The sequence below is a fragment of the Pseudonaja textilis genome, chromosome 1 (assembly GCF_049901715.1).
Source record: "Pseudonaja textilis isolate UNSWEBS1 chromosome 1, rPseTex1.2, whole genome shotgun sequence".
NCBI lineage: Eukaryota > Metazoa > Chordata > Lepidosauria > Squamata > Elapidae > Pseudonaja > Pseudonaja textilis.
In genome coordinates, this window is record NC_141990.1 from 57570004 (window position 1) to 57591709 (window position 21706).

Consider the following 21706-nt stretch of genomic DNA (forward strand, 5'->3'; position numbering starts at 1 on the left):
AACTGAATGGTAATAAGCAGAATATCAGGTGGAATTCAGAAAGTGAGTATGTAGGGACAGGATCATAAGGATACATATTTAATAAGAAATCTAATAATAATATACATTCCCTCTCTACATATTCTCACAGGCTGGCAGATTCTATTTGGAGGAAATGGTCTCTGGAGCTAAGTCTTGTAGGGCTTTATAGATTCAAACCAGCACTTTGATTTAGATTTACTGGTGTGTAACATTGAGCAAATTGAGTGATAAGAGAATTAAAGTTAGATTACAATATATGGTTTCTACCTACAACATTCCTGGTTTTTGTGTTTTGTGATTTCCACAATGTAGTTCAAAGGCAGTGGTATACAGAAAAGGATGCTGACCCCAATTTTCATTTTAAATATTTCAATTTCAATTTAATTTTAATATTTCAAAATTAAAAATTATCCTAAATGAATTTTGGAAGGCTATACAATTGCACATTTTACAACAAGTATCATGAAAATAAAAAGGATTGTAACCATTCCAGCTTTTGCTAACACTTCTTGTACACAGCCCTACACATGAGAGATAGCATCATCTCATTTTGTTAGATGTCACCACCTTTGTCCCAGAAAATATTTTCTGGTCAGTTGTTATATCAAACTCCTCGCCACAAATGTGAAATAGGAAATTTTTTAGCTAACACAGATGTATCTAGACATCACCTAATTTAAATCCTTCTAAACTCTTCTCAGTCTATTCTAACTCTAGCACTTAGAACAATATTGTCAGCAAAATCAGTTTCACACTTCTACACATTAATGAATAGATTAGAAAGCAAATTCCTTTTGTAATCACTGAAGGAACTTACAAAGTATATTTTTTCATTGCAGAGGTAGCAGATTGGTGGCCGCCATTGGCTTTAGAACTCCAAATTTCATCAGCACTTGACAATATGGCAAATGGAAAGAAGTTGTAATCCAAGACTTCTGATGTGCAGAAGGTGGCCTACTCCTCCATTACCATTCCAGTTTTTCATTAGCTGCTTCTTAATTATGCAATAACTAGGTTTTTCAGAAAGCTTTGTTTGGGTGGAAAAACTTTTGCAGTCCAAGTGTTCATAATTTTCACTGTGAAGCAAGATATTTTCAACAATATACTTTTCCTCACAAATTCACAAAGGTTAATCTTATGGTTCTTCAAGTATTGTTGAAATTGGTGGTCATCTTAACATCTTATGGATGATATAGAGCTTTTGTTTTTTTCAAACTTTTTCCAGATCCAGAATATATTTTTTAAAAGGGATTTCCTTTGGTAATGTTAAACACAGAATTTTAAACATATTTGCACTCATTCCTTCAACATCACACTTTTCTTAATGGAGTTTCATTTCTAATTTGAAATCTGCCAAGACTTAAGTATACCTAGATATCTTTTTCTCTGTCTTGGAAGCCTCTGTCTGTATACTAGTAGAAAGGTGGGCAGGTTGTTTTTTTTTTTTTAGTTTATGAGCAATGAGAAAATTTACTTTTTTCCTGGCTTAATCTTTTCCTTAATAATATTATTGTTATTATTTCATAAATTCCAAGGCTGATGCTTGGCAATGAATACACCTTAGAAGTCTAAGCCATGGTGAATTCTAGCTTGGAGGCAATTTTAACGCTGGCTAAAAATACAATGCTCTTGCCAGCAACACACCCACACTTCTGTTCCAACTTCCTTTTCTCTTCTTTTTTCCTGTGCTAATCACCTGCTTTTTGGGGAGGTAAGCCTGTGAGGTTTTCATCTCTCCTGAAATATCTTTCATGTTTCAAACATTCAAGCAAAGAGTATTATCAAGCTCAGTCTGGCTCTAGGTTTGGACAGCCAGCCAGAAAAGAGTTGGAACATTTATTTATCTGAGCGCAGGCAAAGTTTCTCCTTTTCTATGAACAAAGGAAATTTCTGCCAGCTTTTACTAAGAAAGCCAGTGACTATTCTCCAAATGAAATAATTTTCTCACAAGGAAGAGATGCATTTAGAAGGCTCTCGAGGACCCGGACTTGCAGCTATGTCCTAGAAAGTGTTTGGCTGATGCAATAGCTGCATTCCATCCTTGAGAAAGTAGCTTTAACCAAGTTCACACATTCTTTTGGCCTCATCCAAGCTGAACTGCTGCAACATTAAGTGCAAAGCTCTCTTTGTTCAAAAACCGTCATTGCCTAGAAACGGTAGGCACAGTAAATTTGGCCTTCTTCGTAGGGTTTCTAAGCTCTTTCTCCCAGGAGCTCTCTTTTCACTATTTTCAGTCAAAAATATTCTGAGAATTAAGCTGCCTCCAACGCTGAGTTGTGGAGATTTCCCTCTACCTTAAAATCAATCAATTTATTCAATGAAGCAGGAGGACTCTTAGATGGAGTTACGTTCTGCCTGAAGATTTCTCTATGCTCCTAGAGAAGGAAGAATGGTGTAGCAGAGGGCAAAAATATGTTTTTCCCTAAAGCATATACTGTGTCCATCCCTAGCGTCAACCAAAGCTGAAATCTACCTCCACTCCTGATGACCACTCAGGTACAATCATGCATTTTTCTTGACAATGGCATGAAAATGAATTGCATTACATTTTTCTGGATGTTTTTTTAAACTGTCCAGTCCGAGTTACAGATATGGATTTTCTTCAGTGTCCCTGATCTGAACACTGATTAGCTTTCAACTATATCACCAATTACTTACAAACTAGATTATTAAAATGTAGTTTATATGGAGCTGCTTCTAAAAACATTTAAGGAAATTATTATGGGTAAATAGTGGCTGCCTGATATTAACATGAGCAAGAAAATATGCAATATGAGCAATAATCTAAATCAGATCTAAAGTTAACACAATCCATTTTTTAATGTTGGTTGAGGAAGTTCCACCATCCAATTCTTTCTGCCTCCATCTTTTCCAGATAGTTTCACAAAATTTAGGCACAAAGAAATAGAATGGCCTGCCTCTAAGGCTTTTCATTATTTCTGGTTCAAAGTAGACCCACAACTAGACTCTAGACTCCAAAGGAGGAATTTTCTGACATATTCAGCAATAGAACAGCCCTTGTCTATTACTCAGTACTGTACTCATTGCTCAACTCAACCTTTTTGACAGCAGAGCTACTGCTGAATTTGGAGGACATGGAATGGAGTCTAGTTTGCCAAGTTCAACAGAAGCCTTTTGATTGTCTGCCTGTCAGAACATCAGTTGATTCTGCCAAAAATCAGCAACCCCACTCTTCATTTTAGTTTTCCCCTGCTCTTACTTTTTCTACTCCTTTCCTCTCTTGTTTTTGTTTTCTATGGCCAGAGTCACCCAGATAGGCACTGTCAGAGAAGCTAGATTTGGGAAAGGTTAAAAAAGAGCTGTTACTTTTCCAGCTTCCCACCCAGTTTATTTTCCTTTTTAATGTACTTTTTTCTATTCAGCTACTAAGCTCTGATGCACTTAGAAGAAAATACGGCAATTTGGACTTCAGCTTCAGCCAAAACACAAAGGCACACACCTTTCTGATCACTTCCTGTTCCACACAAATTTGGCTGTCTCATACCACAGAACATGGGCCAGGAAAGACAATAATCTCACTACAGCAAGGGCCCTTGGCCAAATCCAGGCTGCATTTCCAAAGCAGAGCATTTGTGCCACCCTCACATTTCCTCAGCAATTCCCTTTCCTTCATGCTTCCTATTTTCCAAATGATGTTGCTAAGCAAACCTCTGGCTTTAGAACCAACTTCTGGCTAACCTTGAATTGTCCTTAACAATATCACATAAAAGCACCAGCAGAAGCAGAGGAGACTGCATCATGAAAATTATTAGAAAGGCCAATCTATACCTTGCAGGTCACCAGATCATCAAGGAACACAAACGCTCATATTTTGATTCTGTAATTTCATATACTTGGCTGGAGAAAACAATTACTATTAAATTTGTAATAGGGCAAAAAAAGTGCATTATAGTTCCTCCTTATATTAAGCAATATGATGGAGTACATTGTGTCTAAAAGTAAGACTCACTAAAATAGATAGATAGATACCGTAGATAGAGAGATGGATGGATGGATGGATGGATGGATGGATGGATGGATGGATGGATAGAGATAGATAGATAGATAGATAGATAGATAGATAGATAGATAGATAGATAGAGAGAGAGAGAGAGTGAGTGAGTGAGTGAGTGAGTGAGTGAGTGAGTGAGTGAGTGGCGGCTCAGTGGTTAGAATGCAGTACTGCATTCTACTTCTGCTGACTGCCTGCAATTTGGCAGTTCGATTCTCACCATCTCAAGGTTCAGAGTTCCATCCTTCCAAGGTCAGATAAAATGAGGACTCAGATTGTTAGGGGCAATATGCTGACTCTGTAATCTGGTTCGAGAGGGCTATAAAGCACTGTGAAGCGGTATATAAGTCTAAGTGCTATTGTTACAGAGAGAGGGGGGAGGAAGAGAGGGAGGGAGGGAGGGAGGGAGAGGGAGAAAGAGAAAAGAATTCCGTTCTGAGAAAACAAGCGACGTGCTGAAAGATAGCTCTTCATTTTTGCTGGCTCAGCTTTTGTCTCTGCTGAAGCCTGCCTTGTTTCATTTCGTATATGTGAATTATGACTTGGCTACAGGGATGTGTTCCTTTGTCCACAAACACTAAAGAAGCCAGCCAAAATTCAGTTTACCCTTGAAATGACTGCATAGGTTAATGGCCACTATAAAGCATGAACTGCATTCCCATTCCACATGTTACAGATGGAAAAACTATCTATAATAACTATCCTTTTTGAACCTACTGCATATTGTATAAATTATTTCCACATTTCATTGCATTTGAATATACGAAGTCCAGGTCTATGGGCAATCCACTTGTTGGTTATCTGAGATTCTCACAGGTTATCTGCCTTCCCTAAGGACATCTACCCATATTAGCAGGTCAGATGTGGTGGGCACGCTCCTAGTCCCATCCCTTAAATACAGGCATCTGATGGGAGCTAGATAGCATGCCTTTTCTGTGGCAGTTCCTGCCCTTTAGAACACTCTTCTCCCTGAGGTTCAGCAGGCCTCTATTCTTCTAGCTTTTCATAAAACTTTGAAGGCCTGGCTTTTTGCCTAAGCACTGGGATAAGATTAGGTGACTATACATCAGAAGTTTGACTTGGCACCAGGTTTTTTTTTTCATGTGTTTACTTTTAGTAGTTTTAGTATGGCTTTTATGCTCTTGTAACTTTTGATTGGGGAGCCGCCCAGAGTTGGTTATAAGATGGGCGGGTTATATAAATGTTTTTAGTAAATAAAAAGGTGGCCAGTGCAACCAAGTCCTCTGTCCACTGGGTGAAAGAAATAAGTTGTACATTTATCTTCCCAATGCAGCAACTAGAAACATGATGGCGCTTTAAAAAGGCAACAGAATTCAAAAGTATGTTATGAATGGCTGAGAGTAATGGGGTATTTACATTTTTAAATTGTATAGAGATTATTGTATGGTCTGTTGTGTTTAATTTTATTTTTTTTTCAATAGTGTTGTCCAGTTTTACTTGTGGAAGAGCACCTCATTTCGTTGCACCCGCTTGCGAGTGTAATGACAAATAAATTCTTATGTCTTATGTCTTAGAATATGTCCCCCCAACTAAAATATGTAATGATATGACCTATCACTTTACCACTTCATTCTATGTAATTAGCAGTAAATTACTGATTTTAAAATACAGCGAGCGGACTGATAGGAAGCTTTACCAATTGCTAAGGTATTTTTATTGATTTTGCTGAACTATTTAGAGCCAAGAAGGATATCTGTAGCCACCTGAGTAAAGATCTACGGTATCTGAGTGATAAAAGAGATAAAAGGGAATATTTGTAGCTCAGGGCTGAAATGAGGGGTACATGGTGCTCTCTGAGTTTGGCGGTTTTTGCAAATTGCACTGATGATGTTACCTACTTTGGGTACTGAAACATCCGCAAGAAAGCAACCAAGCTCAGAGAGCACAAAGAACCCTTGATAAAACCAAACCAGCAAAGCTGATCATCTCATCCTTTCCATCTCCTTTCTCTGAGAAAAAGCCATGTAATCAACATGATTAAGTCACTGGGATGCAGAGATTAAAAGTCTTGCGCTCTAGAGATCCAGAATCACAAATTACTACTTTCAGTATGTTGCTGCAAAAGTCTGCCTCAAAGATAACTAGAAATAGTTATGCAACTGAATGGGACCATCATTCATACTCTTCAGTGAATAACATCTGCTTCAGTAGGAACTGATGGCTTTCTGCCAAATTTATGTACTTTTGAGCTACTATTTGCTCAACAATTAGAGGAAGTAGACATATTGTTCAGCAGCAAACAAGGGTGATTAATTCATTACATGGGAGTAACTCAACAAAAACACCATTCTCCCTGCTTCTTTCCATCAATCAGTCATACAAGGTTTGTATTTGAAAAAGGAATAATTTCAGGTTAATTAAATAAATTCTTCCTGTGCTTGAGAAGAATGAGAGGGTGGAGGGAAATCACCAGATTTTGGAATGCAATAGGTTATATGACTGGCTTGCCACTAATGGAACAAAAACTCCAGTCAATGTGAATTGTCTCTTCCCTTAGCTGTTTCAAATCCATCTATTTCAGAGCCTGCTGAAACTTTCTGGTATAGATTTGTGGATGGGAAGTTTCTGATTGGATAGAAATATTCATTTTACTGATTTAGTCCTATGTAAAGAAATGAATAATTATCCTGAATACTGGATGTGTTCATAATCTTGCAAATAAAGCAACCTAACAAGTAACTGGTTTTATGTGTATCTCCCTACCACAATAATTGTTCTAGAAATGGCAACCCTTGGCACGTAATTGAACCTATGACCATCTTCAGTTGGTTTTTGCATGTTTATGTTTTACATTTTTATATTTAGCTGTTGCATCAGATATTTTTGAAGCATTTCTACATGCACAAAAGTTAAGGATGGATAAAAGGCATTTAACCTTTTTTTTATGCAGATCAGTTCAACTCAGCTGACAGAAAGGCCTATGAATAAAGTGCTCCATAAATTTGTCCAATTCCCTTTAAAAGTTCTCCAAATTAGTGGTAGCACTACATTTTTTGGTAGAATCTATAAGTTAATTATCACTATGTGAGGAATTACTTTTTTCCATATTTTCTAATTTGTCCAACCAGCTTCACAGGATGCCTATTATAATTTATATTTATTTATTTGAATTATATTCAGCTCCTGGAAATGATTTATTAATTCACAGATATATATTGACAGATATGAAATAGTAATAGATTGAGGGGTGGCTTTAAAACAATTTTAAAAAGTTGCTTAAGGAATTTCAAAACCCTTGCCACTTGACCAATTTCGGATGATGACACAGAATCATAGCAAGAATTTGACTACCACAAAAATCAGTTTATCAGTCTTATTCTTTTGCTACATCAGACTTGTTATATATGTGACTTGCACAGGATTAAATAACTCTCATATTTTCAAGAATCCTTTGGACATTATGTATTTACTTCTGGAATTTACAATAAATGACATGTTCATCATCATCATATTTTTATCCTACCTTTCTTATATTTGGTCAACTCAAGGCAGTGAACATAGATAATCCTGGCTCCTATTTTCCACACAAAAAATAACTCTGTGAAGGGGATTGGACTGAGTTTAGATACAGTGATTGGTTTCTAGGCCAGCACCTTAGCTACTGCACGAAAGTGGCTTCATATACAGTACAAACTTACTGTATGTGTATGTCATAAAAATTAGAACTGATAATGACAGAAAGTGGAGTCAAACATACAACTGGCAGGATCTGAAGATAACAATGCATAATCTTCTGTAGCATGTAAATTATCCAGATATTCCCAAAAGAGGGGGTAAGTAAGCTCCCTCTGTCTTTTAATTTGTTTATTCTTGCTATTATTCGTTTGTCATTCCATTTTAATTTTGTTTTAACTGTATTTTTGACATGAGTTTATGAATGTTATCTGCCCAGTCACTTAAAAAGTGAGAGTGCTGGGGCCTAAATTTGATGACTAAAGCTATTGTTGCCATTATCAATAACTGGATGAAATGTTACATCAAAGGGCAACAATTATTGAATTAAGGTATCTGAAATGAGCCAATTTACAGAATGTGTTTAAAATCTAGGACCCATGACTCCTGAGGGAATGAAATTTGGGGAAGTTGTGTCTGCTTTAATGTATCTGGCTGCTGCTTCTGCCGTCATATGATCTTCATTTTCAATGTTCCAAGACAGTTTCCCAGCCAGTCTTGTAATCCTTCACTCCCTCTCCCACCCAGCAGCAGCAGCCACTTTCCTGCCTGTAGAGAAGGGAAGATTTCCAATGCTCCTTGCCAGATTCCCAAAAGGAAACTCAATAAAGAAGCCAGCAGGAAGTTGGGAGCTGCCCTTGTTAGCACTGCATTTTTTAAATCTGCCCTTGGTCACTCTGTTCCTCTGTTCGGTAAAGAAATGTTTCTGAAACAGTGGCCCAATGGAGCACAGGATGTGTAGTAAAATTCTATCCTTCTCTTCTTAGTTCTGTATCATTCCACAATCAAGACTTAATTAAAATATATATTGTCAGAGGATGAGAGATCTACAAGGATGGTTTAGGCTTCTGTATAAACAAGAAGCCCACATTACTTACAATAACAACTTCAACATAAGAGACAACAAAAATAAAGAGGACTTGGAGGAAAAGTTCTAAATCAAGATGAATTCCTGACAAACTTATTATGGTTTGGCCAATGCCCCACTCTAGGAGAGATTTATTGTGTACTTCCAAGGTTGAATTTAAAAATAAAATAAAAATAAAATGCTGTAAACAGAGTAGAGCTGTAATGCAGTGGATCCCATAGTCTATAATTATATTTTATATTTTATTATTGCGATTGTCCCGTTCCCCTTGTTTGCTTTTCTATGTTGACTTCTGGCTGACAATATATTCTCATCTAGCAACTCTACTCTGCAATATTTGTACTTTCCTTTCATGTTTCATTTAATTTCCAAAATCTGCAATATCAAAGGATGTTATAAACCAAAATGTTGCCACCTATTATATTATGTTCCAGAAGGCCTTGGAAAAACCCACATCAATATTCCATAGAATTATGGCAGTTTATAACACCTTGAAAGTTTAGGGAAAGAAGTTGGAGGAGCAAATCTTTCAAATTCTGCTATTTCCTCTTCAGTCAATAAATCTGCACAAAGAAAAACATATGCTCATAGAAAAGCCCACATTGCCAGCAGTCATACAACCAGCTTGGCACATTTTGCACAGACCACCAACTGCAAAAGTACTTCACTAGAAATAATGTGTTTCGTGCCAGAGAAAAATGGGGAGCTAGCCAAGACACACTAGAATTATGGCCATGGGCCAGATTCACAACTGTTGGGGTACGGATACAACCTGCCAGCATCCTCTAATATATAGGGAGGCCTTTCTTCATTGTTTCAAGAAGGCCAGAAGAAAGTCAACACTAATTCAAGAAGTTCCTTTCCATCTGAGAGCTTACCTTAAGGCAAGGCCTAAAGGAATCTCAAAACATGGTTCAACAGATTTTGGTTAATGAAGAGGAATTTATGATCCAGTTTGCAAGAGCAGATCCTTATCCTAGTAATTGTAAGGATTATTGCCATAATTCTTTATTTCTATGCTTGTTTTCAGCTGATTGTACAAAATCAGTACGCACAACAATGAAAAGTCCATTGAGATTCTCAGTCATCCAAGTCATGGTTGTCCCAAAGGTGCATTTTCAAAAGGCAACTGAACTATCTTGTTTTTCTGTTTCGCTTCTCATCCAAGAACCTTCTTCAGCTCTGACTGGATGGTGGGAAATGGAAGGATTTCTATTCCTTGCAGACCGCCATTTTTATGGCTACTCATCTCATACCAAGCATCACTATGTTTGCACAAAAATACAGAAAAGATCTCCAATGGTTTAATTTCCCATCACATGATCTGTTGCCTCTAAATTACATACAGGACACAGGCAAGTGACACAAATTTAGGAAACCCATTTTATCCAAATAATGCTAAATAAATAGTTCCATGCAAGACCAGCACCAGATCTGCTTCCTATTTTCCCTATCATAATAATAATCCTGAATAAAGCAGGTATGTTAACAACATTCATCAAACTCTAAGTTGGCGTCTTGAACATTTAATCAAGAAAGTCTGGAGCTTTTTTACTTCTTGGGCTGCAGAAGGAAAACTAATCACACTATGAACCCATTGTCCATCAAAGGGTGTTTCTGAAAGTGGTGCCAACAATTTGGAGACAAACAAATTTATCAAAACAATAAATTCAAGAGGGAAGGAAGACAGAGAAAACAAGTCAACCAATGACCAAGAAGTAGCCAACGTGTTTTCCTTAAAAGCAGGTAAAGCATTCAAGGATAATTAATATTTTTACTGATGACAAGAAAGTCAGCCTAGTCCTGTTAAGACTGCATTTTATTGCTTGCTTTTTTGTAAGAAAAAAGAAAGGCAGTGGATTGACCCACATTCTGATGCTTAATGTGATCCTATGCATGTACAAATATCCATAGAATCAAATGCAAAAGCATTGCATTATATTTTCTACAAAGCAAATGGCAAATATTAAAGGTCAAACTTTGACAGGGAATCCTCATTTAACTCTACTCATTTTAAGCGACTATTCAAAGTTACAGTGGCATCAAACGAGAGTACTTACATGCCCTTGCACAACTGTGGGTTGCAGAGTTGAATTGCTAACAAAAATGTACACAACTCTTTCAAACATTTCCAGGTCACTGATTTACACTACTTCATTTTCTGATTGAATTTTCAGATTCAATTAAAACCTCAGCACAACCAATCAATACAAATGCAGCTGCCCGCTGTCAATCTGTTCCAAGCAGAAGCCTAGGAGGCAGATTCTGGAACTTATAATCCTTGTTTCTATTCCAGACTACCACTGTCATAAACCCTTGTGCCTTTTTTTCACATTTAGATTCAGTCCAGAATACAGTAGTCATTTCTGCCCTTAAAAACAGTCACTTTAAGTTTGGGGTAAAATGTTTATTTTACCACAAATTTAAAGGTCAGCAAATAATTCCATATTATTAGTGCCTTTGTGAATCTGAATGACTAATAATGGAAGATTCATATGATATGTTATACTAAATTAGGTTTGGATGATTGCCATTCCTATCTTTACAAAGCTGACTTGGCCTGTGACACTTGTATGTACCTTTACCTCTAATGCCATTCAATTACCATCCTCTTCTGTCAAGACATACCCAGAGTATGTTGAAAGTTGGAATTTCTTTCAAGCTTTAACTCAGAGATATTAAATGGAGAGGTTTCAGCACAGAGATACTCAAGATAAAATTTGAGGCATTTCCTCCCCCCAAATTAAATATACTTACCACAAGCTCAGAGAACCTTGCATTCAGTTCTTCGGCTGGTGGGATTGGCACTGAGAACTCCAAGAACTGCAGAGGGTTGTTGTCCTTGAGGTTGATTTCAGGCAGATCACTCCGCCCAAAGCAGCAAAGAAACCCCAAAGCATGACGACTCCGTTTTCGGGGAGCCATAGTCATTGTGATATGGGATGCTATCTAACAGTCATGATCTGCAGAGAAAGGAAAAGAAACATTATAAAGACTCCAAATGAAGGCCCATGAATTGAATACTTTGAGATAACTGGAATGCTCTACCTGACTCTGTGGTTTCTTCCCCAAACTCCAAAAACTTTAACCTTAGACTATCTACTATTGAACTCACCCTTTTCCTAAGAGGTCTGTAGGTGGAGTACATAAGTGCACCAACGTGCCTACCTTCCCTGTCCTATTGTTTCTTTCTTTATTTTTATTTTTCTTATAGGTATCCATGTATTCATAACTATGTTTTTACTTATACCTATTATCTTGTAAGCAATTGACAAAAATAAATAAATAAATATTTAAAAAAAACCAAAAAACTACAGTATCTAAGCATTCTTTAGAAAAAATGGAAATGAAAGAGGTGCAGGCAATGTTAAATTACAAAATGACTAACAACCACTGTCTTTCAAGACTTTATCTGGGTTATCTTAGTGCAAAATATAAGGCAGTAAACTAAGCAGATTTTAGCCCTGTGAATCAATTCTGGTTTTGTTTCTTTGTTTGTTTAACCCAGAACAGTTTTATTTATTTGGGACAGAAGCATAACTATATAATATATGTGCCAGAACTGGATACAAGTTAGAAAAAAATATATGATCCAGCCAAGAAGTATCCAGAAGTAATATAATATACTGCAGAAGAGATGCCTGGAACATCTTTGGAAGAAGACAAAGCCGATCAAACACAAAAAGCCACCATATCTGGGATTATGTTATGGTGATAAAAGTGGAAAAATATTATTTCACAACCCTTGATTGCATCTACTAATGGCTGTCTGGTGTCCCTATATAACCTGACTTTTTTTTTTTTGTTGGGCATGTGACACAGGAATATCTACAGGACCAATATGAAGAATATTTTCATTATTTGACAAAACGTTGCTTTGATCTACTTAGTTTTGGACTCCCAACTCGACAGATCAGGTTTCCCATTCCTGGAACATAGTCTTATGGGGTTACTTGGATCAAGCTTATGTTTATGACACTTCATGAAGTAGGTAAGGTCATTCAGACTGCAAGTTTGGTAATCTGCCTATTAGACTCAGATTTCTCCTGGGTTGTTAAAGATGTCTAGCAGATGAACTATGGTTAGATCGATGTGGTCCCATCAGCTTCTTTAAAAGAGGGAGTATTTAATGTAAACCACTCCAAACTTGATTGAAGAAAGTACGACTTCAGCAACAGAGTGGTCAGTGCCTGGAATGCACTACCTGACTCTGTTGTTACATCCTGTAACCCCCACTCCTTTAACCTCAAACTATCCACTATTGACCTCACCCCATTCCTAAGAGGTCTGTAAGGGGCGTGCATAAGTGCACAATAGCGCCTACCATCCCTGTCCTTTTGTACCCATTTATTCATACCTACTTCCTGTATTCTTACTCATGTTTATACTTTTACCTATTACCTTGTAAGCGATTGACAAATCAAATAAATAATAATAAATAAAATAAAAATAAATATTTCTTTGACCTTAAAGAAGCAATAGTGTACTCCTCAAAAAGCCACAGATGAACTAACAATTCTGGACAAAATACCACCTGGTCTCCAGCTTTCCCTTTATGGGAAGGTGGTTAGGCAGCAGCCTCTAAATGATCCTGAAAGAAATGGATTATCTGGATCCATTTTATGACAGGCTACAGTATAGAGATAGCTCTGGTCATACTTGTCAGTGACCTCTGACAGAGCCTGATGGAGATGGTGCATCCTTCCTAAACTGGTAGAGGGGATTTACGGTAAAGGTACAATGCAGAAGGTTCTCCTCCTTCCTTTGTACTTTGATCTCTGTTGATGGGGGAAGTTGCTGTTGATGCGGGAAGAGACTAAGTCTGTTGGCCCCTCATTTATGGCCTGTCTCAAACTCAGGACTCTATTTTGCTTAACAACTATATAAAACTGCTGGTTTGAAGTGAGTTATAATCGGTATGCTGGCAATATTCACTGTACATCTTCCAACCCAAAAATACTATTAGGGTTTTGTCCCACTGTCTAGAGACTGTGTGAACCTGCATGGTGAGGAACAGACTCAGGCTCATTCCTGACAAGAGTGAGTGGATGTAGATATTTGGAACTCCCAGTTCTAGGGATTTTCCAAAAATTGTCTTGAATGGGATTGCATTCAAGAGTGTTCTACAGTCAGGGGGTTGTCTTGGATTTATAACTCCTTCTTAAGAGCAAAAAACAATTGTGGCCAAGAGGGCCTTTACACAGATTCATCTAGTGCACCGGTTATATATGTTCCTTCATTGGGAAACTGCTCATGATATAGTCGCTCAGAAATAAATCTACTGCAATGTATTATCATTAAGTGTTGTACATTATGATTAAGTGTTGTACGTTCATTAATTCTTAATGAATGTATCTTTTCTTTATGTATACTGAGAGTATTTATACCAAGACAAATTCCTTGTGTGTCCAGTCACACTTGGCCAATAAAGAATTCTATTCTATTCTATTCTATTCTATTCTATTCTATTCTATTCTATTCTATTCTATTCTATGTACTCCATATGGGGCTGCCATTAAAAACCACTCAAAAGAGACAGCTATTCCAGGTTGGTGGCTAGGCAGTGATGCTCGTGACACATTCTATCCATGTGATGTTGCACTTCCATTAGCTGCGCTGGCTACTAGTTGGCTTCTGCATGCCATTGAAGATGCTGATTATCACTTATTCAGACCTTCACAGCATAGAGCCTAGCTAACTGTGGGACTGTCTATTTACTGATTCTTCTATTCTCCCAGAATCCTGGAGCAGAGTGGTAGTTGGGCCCTTTAGGATGTTTAATTATTATACAGAGTTTCCCTTCTGTACACTTATGATCTGTTTCTTTTTTGCTGTTCTTACTATTTTTTTCATGTAAGCTGCCCAGAGTTATTTGGAGGTGGGCATTCTTTAAACCAGGGGTATCAAACTGGCGGCCCATGGGCTGGGTGTGTTACACAGGCCAGGCCAACCCCAGTTCCACAAAGGCAAAAAACATCATGATCAAGTTTGACACCCATACTTTAAGCCTTATTAAATAAACTACTTAAACTTAAGCCCAAAAAGTAAAACTGTGAATGGGCCAGAAAACAAAATTAATCATATTTATAAGGCTACCATGTCCTGCAAAAGACCTAGGATAGGAAAAATAAAACTACTGAGGATTTTTTGAGTGATGACCAATGAGTAAAATCCTAGCAACAATAAGTATTGGTTTATTCCATTATATACCTCCTCAGTCGTAGTTTCAAAAGTTCATGGAAACATGAGCTTCTGATTTCAATTAAACTCAAAAATATTTTGTTTTGCATGGCATGCATCCCTATGCTATAGAGAATCTTAACTAGGAACAGTTGAAACAAGCTGGTGGACATGTTTAAAAATCAGCAATGTTATATAGATTTAAAAGCTAACAGCTTAATGCTGGGCCCCAGCTGTCAAGCTGAATAGCAAGACACAGAGATTATTTGTCAATGAAAATCACTGGTATTTCAGTGGTTTACCAGGATTTAATTTTGGTACAATATAGACAGACACAATTAATTGGTTTACTCTAAATAGTAGCTGGCATTGTGTTCCATGCATAAAATAAGAGCCACAGGTATGTAGGTCAAACCTTCTTGTCTTCTTCTGTAATTCACTAATGAGTCAAATAAATTAACTGTAAGCCAACCAATGTCAATTGCAACTTACTTATTAATTTTGTTTGTTTGTTTATTAAATTTAGATGCTGCCCATCTTATCCAGGTGACTTGGGTGACTGGACGACTCTAGGTGGCTTGCAAACATTAAAACTACTGCGCATTAAAATAATAAAGCAAAAAATAACAACAGTAATAATTACTGTCAAAGATGGAAAAAGAGGAATACGAAGTATGCGGAGAAAGGTAGGGTCTTTCCTAATCCAGAAGCAACCTTCAGAATGGTGCACCCCTCTTAATTCCTAACCCTTAAACCCTAGAGACAAGAGCCTTGTGGAATTTCATTGAAAAACAGTGGGATGACTTAATTGGCCAGTCTCCAATAATGCAACCAAGGTAGCAAATGCTAAGAATGATAGTTCCTTAGAATTTGGGGGTGCTTTAGGAATGCTTTCCTCCTTGCCCTGAATTTGCCCTTGACAAGAGAACACAAGGAATTAGCCTTGTGTTAATTAATGCCTAGTTAATCATAATCTATCACACTTAGTTAGCAGCAAGATGTCGCTTAACCTACAAATTGTTGTGTCAACTAGCCAGATAATCAACATCCTGCCACAATTCTGAGTAGATTTATGGCTTTACATAAGCCTAAGGGCTGATACTTGCAGGCTGGATGACAGCATAGCCATATAATATATCTCTTCCCATTTATATTCTGAGAGCAACTCTGTGCTTGAAAGGTTTCTTGAATGAGAAGTCTGAATTGCCTACAGAAAGCCAAGGAGAGAAAAAGAGGGGAAAATGCTTAGATCTTAGCACACTGCATGGACTGTGAGTCCTACATCCAAACAGGAAGTCTCCTGCCAGGAGTTTGAAAGGAAGGATCTGTGCAGTCCGCATGACCCTGCATATTTTGTCCTTTTAAGGGACTAGTTGTCCAACAGCTCGGAGTTTGTTTGTGTTATCCTACACACACACACCCTCCAAGCATTTCATCCTTTTCATTTAATCTGCAGAATAAACTACATTTTGAGTGTCAATAATTAAAGCTGTCTTTCAAAATACTGGCTCCTTGGAGCAGAAGGGAACAAGGAGGCAGGTGAACAGAACCACTCAGTCAACTCAGTCAACCACTCATCAACAGCTGAGGGGTCTCCAGCAGGCTGCTGTAACTGAGTCACTTTAATCAGCCCTGAAACACAGTGTTGTTTATTTGCCTGAACAAGGCTGCCTTGAGCCCTTGTGAAGACCAAGCACATTACCTTTTCCAATGGTAGCTGTAGAACTAAGTTACAACACTGAATAAGTTGTATTCAGCAAAGTCCAAAAATGCCACTTCTTAAAAACAAAAACAAAAACAAAAAAACCAAGACTATCAAACAATCGTTTGGTTCCTGATGTTTCTTCTTAATCTATTTTATGTTTCCTTTCCACATTAGTGCAAACTTTCTGACCGGTTTAAGAGAAATAAAGAAAAGGGTCTAAATTCTAAGAATCTAAGAATTTAACTTTCTTTTTTCCCAAAGGAACAGTTGGGATCCCCAGAATTACCAGTAACTTTTAAGCCCCATTCTTGTGAAACAGCCCCACAGAAGCAAATTATCATCTTTGTTATTACTATGTAAAAGCATAAATCATACAGTCAAAGAGGAAAACATAATAGCAGTGTTCCAATATCTAAGGGGCTGCCACAAAAAAGAGGGGGTCAACCTATTTTCCAAAGCACCTGAAAGAAGGACAGGAAACAATGGATAGAAACTGATCAGAACCTAGAACTAAGGAGAATTTTCTTACCAGTTAGAACAATTAACCAGTGGAACAACTTGCCTCCAGAAGTTGTAAATGCTCCAACACTGGAAGTTTTTAGGAAGAGATTGGACAAACCATTTGTCTGAAAAGATATAGTTTCCTGCTGGAGCAGGGGGTTCAACTAGAACAACGGTCGCCAACTGGTGGGCTGTGGCCCACTGGTGGGCCGTGAGAAAATTTTGGTGGGCCGCAGAGAAATATCATCCCCAGAGCACCCCCCAAAGCAATTAATCCAGGCTGTGCAGAAACACAAGGCTGTGCCGCCCACATTGCCCGCAGGAATACTCCCTGTCCACTCCCCCCTTACCCAGCATTTGTCTGCTAAGTTGCTATTTTTCCTTTTTCCAACCACCATCTGTTCTGCTCTGGCGGGAGATTAAGATTAGCTAGGAAGCAGGAAATGGTTGGATTTCTTGCTTTCTAGCTAAACACAGCTGAACCTCCCTTAGGACTGAAGGTTTGCTTGCAAGCAAATTCAGTGCAGACTCATGGCAAGTAAATTTGAGAGAATGAGCTAGCCGATGGCAGATAGATAGATCACTGAATGATTCAGTGAGCAACTCAATCTGCCTGCTTGCTTTGCCTGATTTTGGATAAAAGTTGCTCTTTTTTTATAAAAAAAATTCAGTATTTATATAAATATTTATAATATTTACATAGAAGCCATGCCCAGCCAATCACATGACCACCAAGCCACACCCACAAATTAGGCCACACCCACAGAACCAGTTAGTGTAAATCAGAATGAACAGCAAGCAATGGCTGTGCACATTTCCAGGCTTTGGGGAAAACAGATCAAGATCTCGCTTCCAAGAACTTTCGAAGGTTTTTTTTAAATATTGTGACACAAACAGTAGTGAATATGCCTAATCTTTCCCAAACTTATGTTGTTTAACTAAGTCAAGACCACAAGTCCCAACATTCCCCATCAGCAAAACCATTTGCTACAGCTGAGAATTAAGCAATTAAGAAAGCTCTTTAAACATTTATGAGAGCACCACATTGGACAAGGCTGCTCTGCCACAATGCACTAATCTGATATAAAACTGAAGTGTTTTTTCATCCATTAGTAATACTTACCTCTTTATTAATTTTATTTCATTTTGCTTAATTCCACGCATTAGCATATTACAAGCAGCTTTGCTTTACTTTGGATTACTGCATGAAGCAGAAGATTGGGCTTTTCAGCTTATATGCCAAGGGTGTCCAGCCATGGCAACTACAAAACTTGTGGATTTCTACTCTTAGCATGGCTGGTTATGGTATTATAAGAATTGAAGTCCACAAGTCTTAAACTTGCTAAGTTTGGACACGCCTGCTATATGCTCTCCTTCTATATTTCTGCGTTATTATAATTAACTAAGTGTCCAAAAGCAGCACCATGGTCAGTACCTCAGGTGAACAAACTATATAAATGGTATTATTCATCAGAAATATTCATAGTCCAAAAAAAAGGATTATAGAGTTGAGAGCCACCAAATTCAATTTCCTGCTCAATGGACGCATGCAAATTAAATCATCTCTGACAAGATGATTATCCACCTTCTACTTGGATATATATATTTTTGAAGGGCAAAAATATAATCTCTCTAGACAATTGGTTGAACTTTTGACCACTTTTAACTAATATCTAACCTCCTGTCAATTCAATTCATTAAATCATGTCCTATACTGAAAATAAAAGTTTTGATATTCTTCTGTGTGATATCTTTTCATAGGTTTTTTATTGTATTCCCTCTGTAACTTTTCCTCAAAGCTAAACCTTTACAGCTCCTTCATTTGCTTCATAGCACTTAGTTTTTAATTCCTGATCATCCTTTGCTGTTTTTTCTGAATTGTTCCAATCTTTCTGAGTCCTTATAAAAGAGGGTAGCCAAAGATGACACAGAATTGGAGCTGGCTTTGACCAAAGCAGAATAAAATGGAAAATTTCTTTTCAATAATGTATAATTAGCCTTCTGTTGATCCAGCCTAAAATTGATTTCCCTATTTTGCATTAAAACAACCTTCAGATCTGCTGAACAGATGAACAATTCCTCCTCATTGGGCAGGTAGCAGCTTACTAATCAAACAGATACCACAGTACATAAAACTATTCAGATATGGTGAATTGCTTGATACTTGGCCACCTGGATGTGTTCACAATTGTCAGCTAGGATTTCTCAACTCATTCTTACAGAGTTACACAGAATGAGTTGAGAAATTTCCTAGCTAACAATTTCAAAACTCCAATTTCTATCATGTGAAATCACTGTCATGAGGAATAAACTTACAGCTGTCCAATCAGCCTCCTTGCTGTTTAGTAATAAGGCCTTAGCAACCTGCTTTTAAAGAACAAAGGGTCATTTCTAGCAGGCAAATTAGTGATAGGTGCCTGTTATCCTAAACAGCTACATTTATAAAGCCTTACACTCATTTCCATGTTTAAATCAAAGGTAAAAGGATGGCCATGGGAAACCCTGATAAATGAGTTTCTTGCAGCTAGTTAGTTCTATTGCAATACTTTCCTGACCAGGTGTTGGAGAAAATCTACAGATGACCCACCAGCATTGCAATTATCCAACAGCAATGCAATAAAAGGTTTAATGTATTCTTCTCCATTATACAGTCTATATTTAGAAGCTGTAAAAATTTCCAGCATCCAGCCCCGCCACCACATTTGTAAGCAGCATTCTCTACACAGGGAAAATTCTAACCTCCTGAGCCTAAGCATATAATTGTGTCTGGAGTTTATAAAAACAGAGACCACTGATGAAATCACAGTGTGACAAACACTACTGAAAATTTGCAAGCACAGTCTGTGTAGTTTGCAGCAATCATAATTCATACTTCTAAAACCTCCTATAATTTTCAAAGTTACAGGCAAATCGCTAAGTGTATATGTATGCATGTGAGAGACAGAGGGGATCATTAGCTGGGGATCCTAAAACTTGATGAAATTAAGGTGTTCAAGAAACAATGAGCACATTATTATTATTTTTACAAAGGCTTGTACTTTGTAGGAAGAAATATGGTAGCCTGATTGTACTATTCCTTAGCCTGAATCTACTCAGATATTCATTCCAGCAAAAGACTGTTTCATAGTCTTTCTCCGCTGTTTCTGCAAGCTACTGTCACACCTCTAATGCTGTATTCCTTGAGATATTCATTCAAATATATCATTATTGCTCATAAAGCCCACATTCAACAAAACAGTGAATTTTAAAATTAGGTAAACCCACTGAAAGAAAAAGAGTATATTTGTAAGCAAGAGAGAAGGTAGGTGAGGTTCAGAAAAAGAATTATTTCAAAAATCAGGATGTTAGCTTTACAAAGCTAGTGAAAGAACGTCCTTTTTTTCTTTTTCAACAATCTACATTACACATTCATTTCATGAGAATTGTCCCTTATCTCATTAAGGAAAAATCGAAATAGGACACAAGTCCAATTTTGCTTTGTTTGATAGCAGCATTTATACAGACTTATACAGACTTTTGTCAATTAATATAGCAACTTTGGCTCATCCAACTCTTGCTCAGAACATTTTTAGCGCCCCATCTCTTAAGCAAAATACAAGGAATCAAGTGGTATTGATACTCTAGACAAGAAGTGGCAATGGCCATCAGCTCACATCATCATAATCATGTTGGAAAAACCTCTCCATAATTACAGTCATTATATCTCATTCACTAGCTCCAAATTATAGTAATTTATGGGACAGATCCAAGCCCTTATGACTTGCAGCCATGCTAGCTTAAATATTTCTTCCTTCCTCTACAATCCTAAAAATTCTCAGAGGTCCTGCTCTGAGAAATCTTGCCTGTTAAGATAAGGCAGGTAATTACTTACCAGCAGACTTTCTATTGGGGAGTCTCTTTAATGTCTGGATGACAGACAACAACGTTCTTAATCATTCAGAATTTTAATCCTTATATTTCTATGCCATGTTGCATTTTATCTCTGTGGCACTGCTAAACCTCTAGCAAAGCCAGGTCTAGCTTTTGCTGCTTTTAGATGACTACACTTGTTAATGTATTTGTGTATTATATTGCTGATTTGATTTATATGGATTTTATTGCTGTTCCTCTGGCGCTAAAATTAACTTCAGAGGAAATCTACATGGAATTAAAAATGATTATACAACAGTGACAGCGGACAGTTGATTCCCTCATGTCTTCCTGTTGGCCACTGTAAAAAAAAACCAGAATGTTTGACGAGTGAAGGAGCTTATTTTAATGTGGAAAAAAAATCATTCAAGTGTTTGGACTAAATATGGACTAATATGTGCATTAAAAGTGGCATGATGGTTAACCTATTTTCTCAGGACTCAAAGCTTCCTTCATTACTCTTCCATTTAAGTACAGGGTTGTTGCAAGAATAAAATGAATATGAATTTAAATGAATATTTCAACATCAGGATGTCCTCTTGAAACAGGATACTCCACAACTGCCTAAAGTGGCCCAGCTTTGAAATGGGGCATTCAGACCTTAAAATCTTTTGCATACCTTTAATACACATAGCTTACTTTGGACAGCCTTCCTGACAGCCTTCTTTCATGATCCTTTTGCAAATCATGCATTTTTTCAAGAATATATTATGGCAAAATAATATCAGGATAGCAATTCTAGGAATGCCTGCACACATTTCTAAATAAGAGGGCAAGAGACTAAAGTACTGCTTTAATTGGGGGTGAGTGGAGGATA

The 21706-nt window shown here is 37.4% G+C and overlaps 1 protein-coding gene across 5 annotated transcripts in view; it reads right to left on the reverse strand.

Annotated features, from left to right (window-relative positions):
- Positions 1 to 21706, reverse strand: part of DAAM2 (dishevelled associated activator of morphogenesis 2) — a 216832-nt gene that overhangs the window by 107798 nt on the left and 87328 nt on the right. For all 5 annotated transcript variants that reach the window (XM_087935119.1, XM_026695597.2, XM_087935099.1 and 2 more), the window contains exon 2: positions 11352 to 11557. In XM_087935119.1, the coding sequence (XP_087791245.1) occupies positions 11352 to 11525 (174 nt within the window). In that variant the 5' untranslated portion in view covers positions 11526 to 11557. The remainder of the gene's footprint in view (positions 1 to 11351; positions 11558 to 21706) is intronic.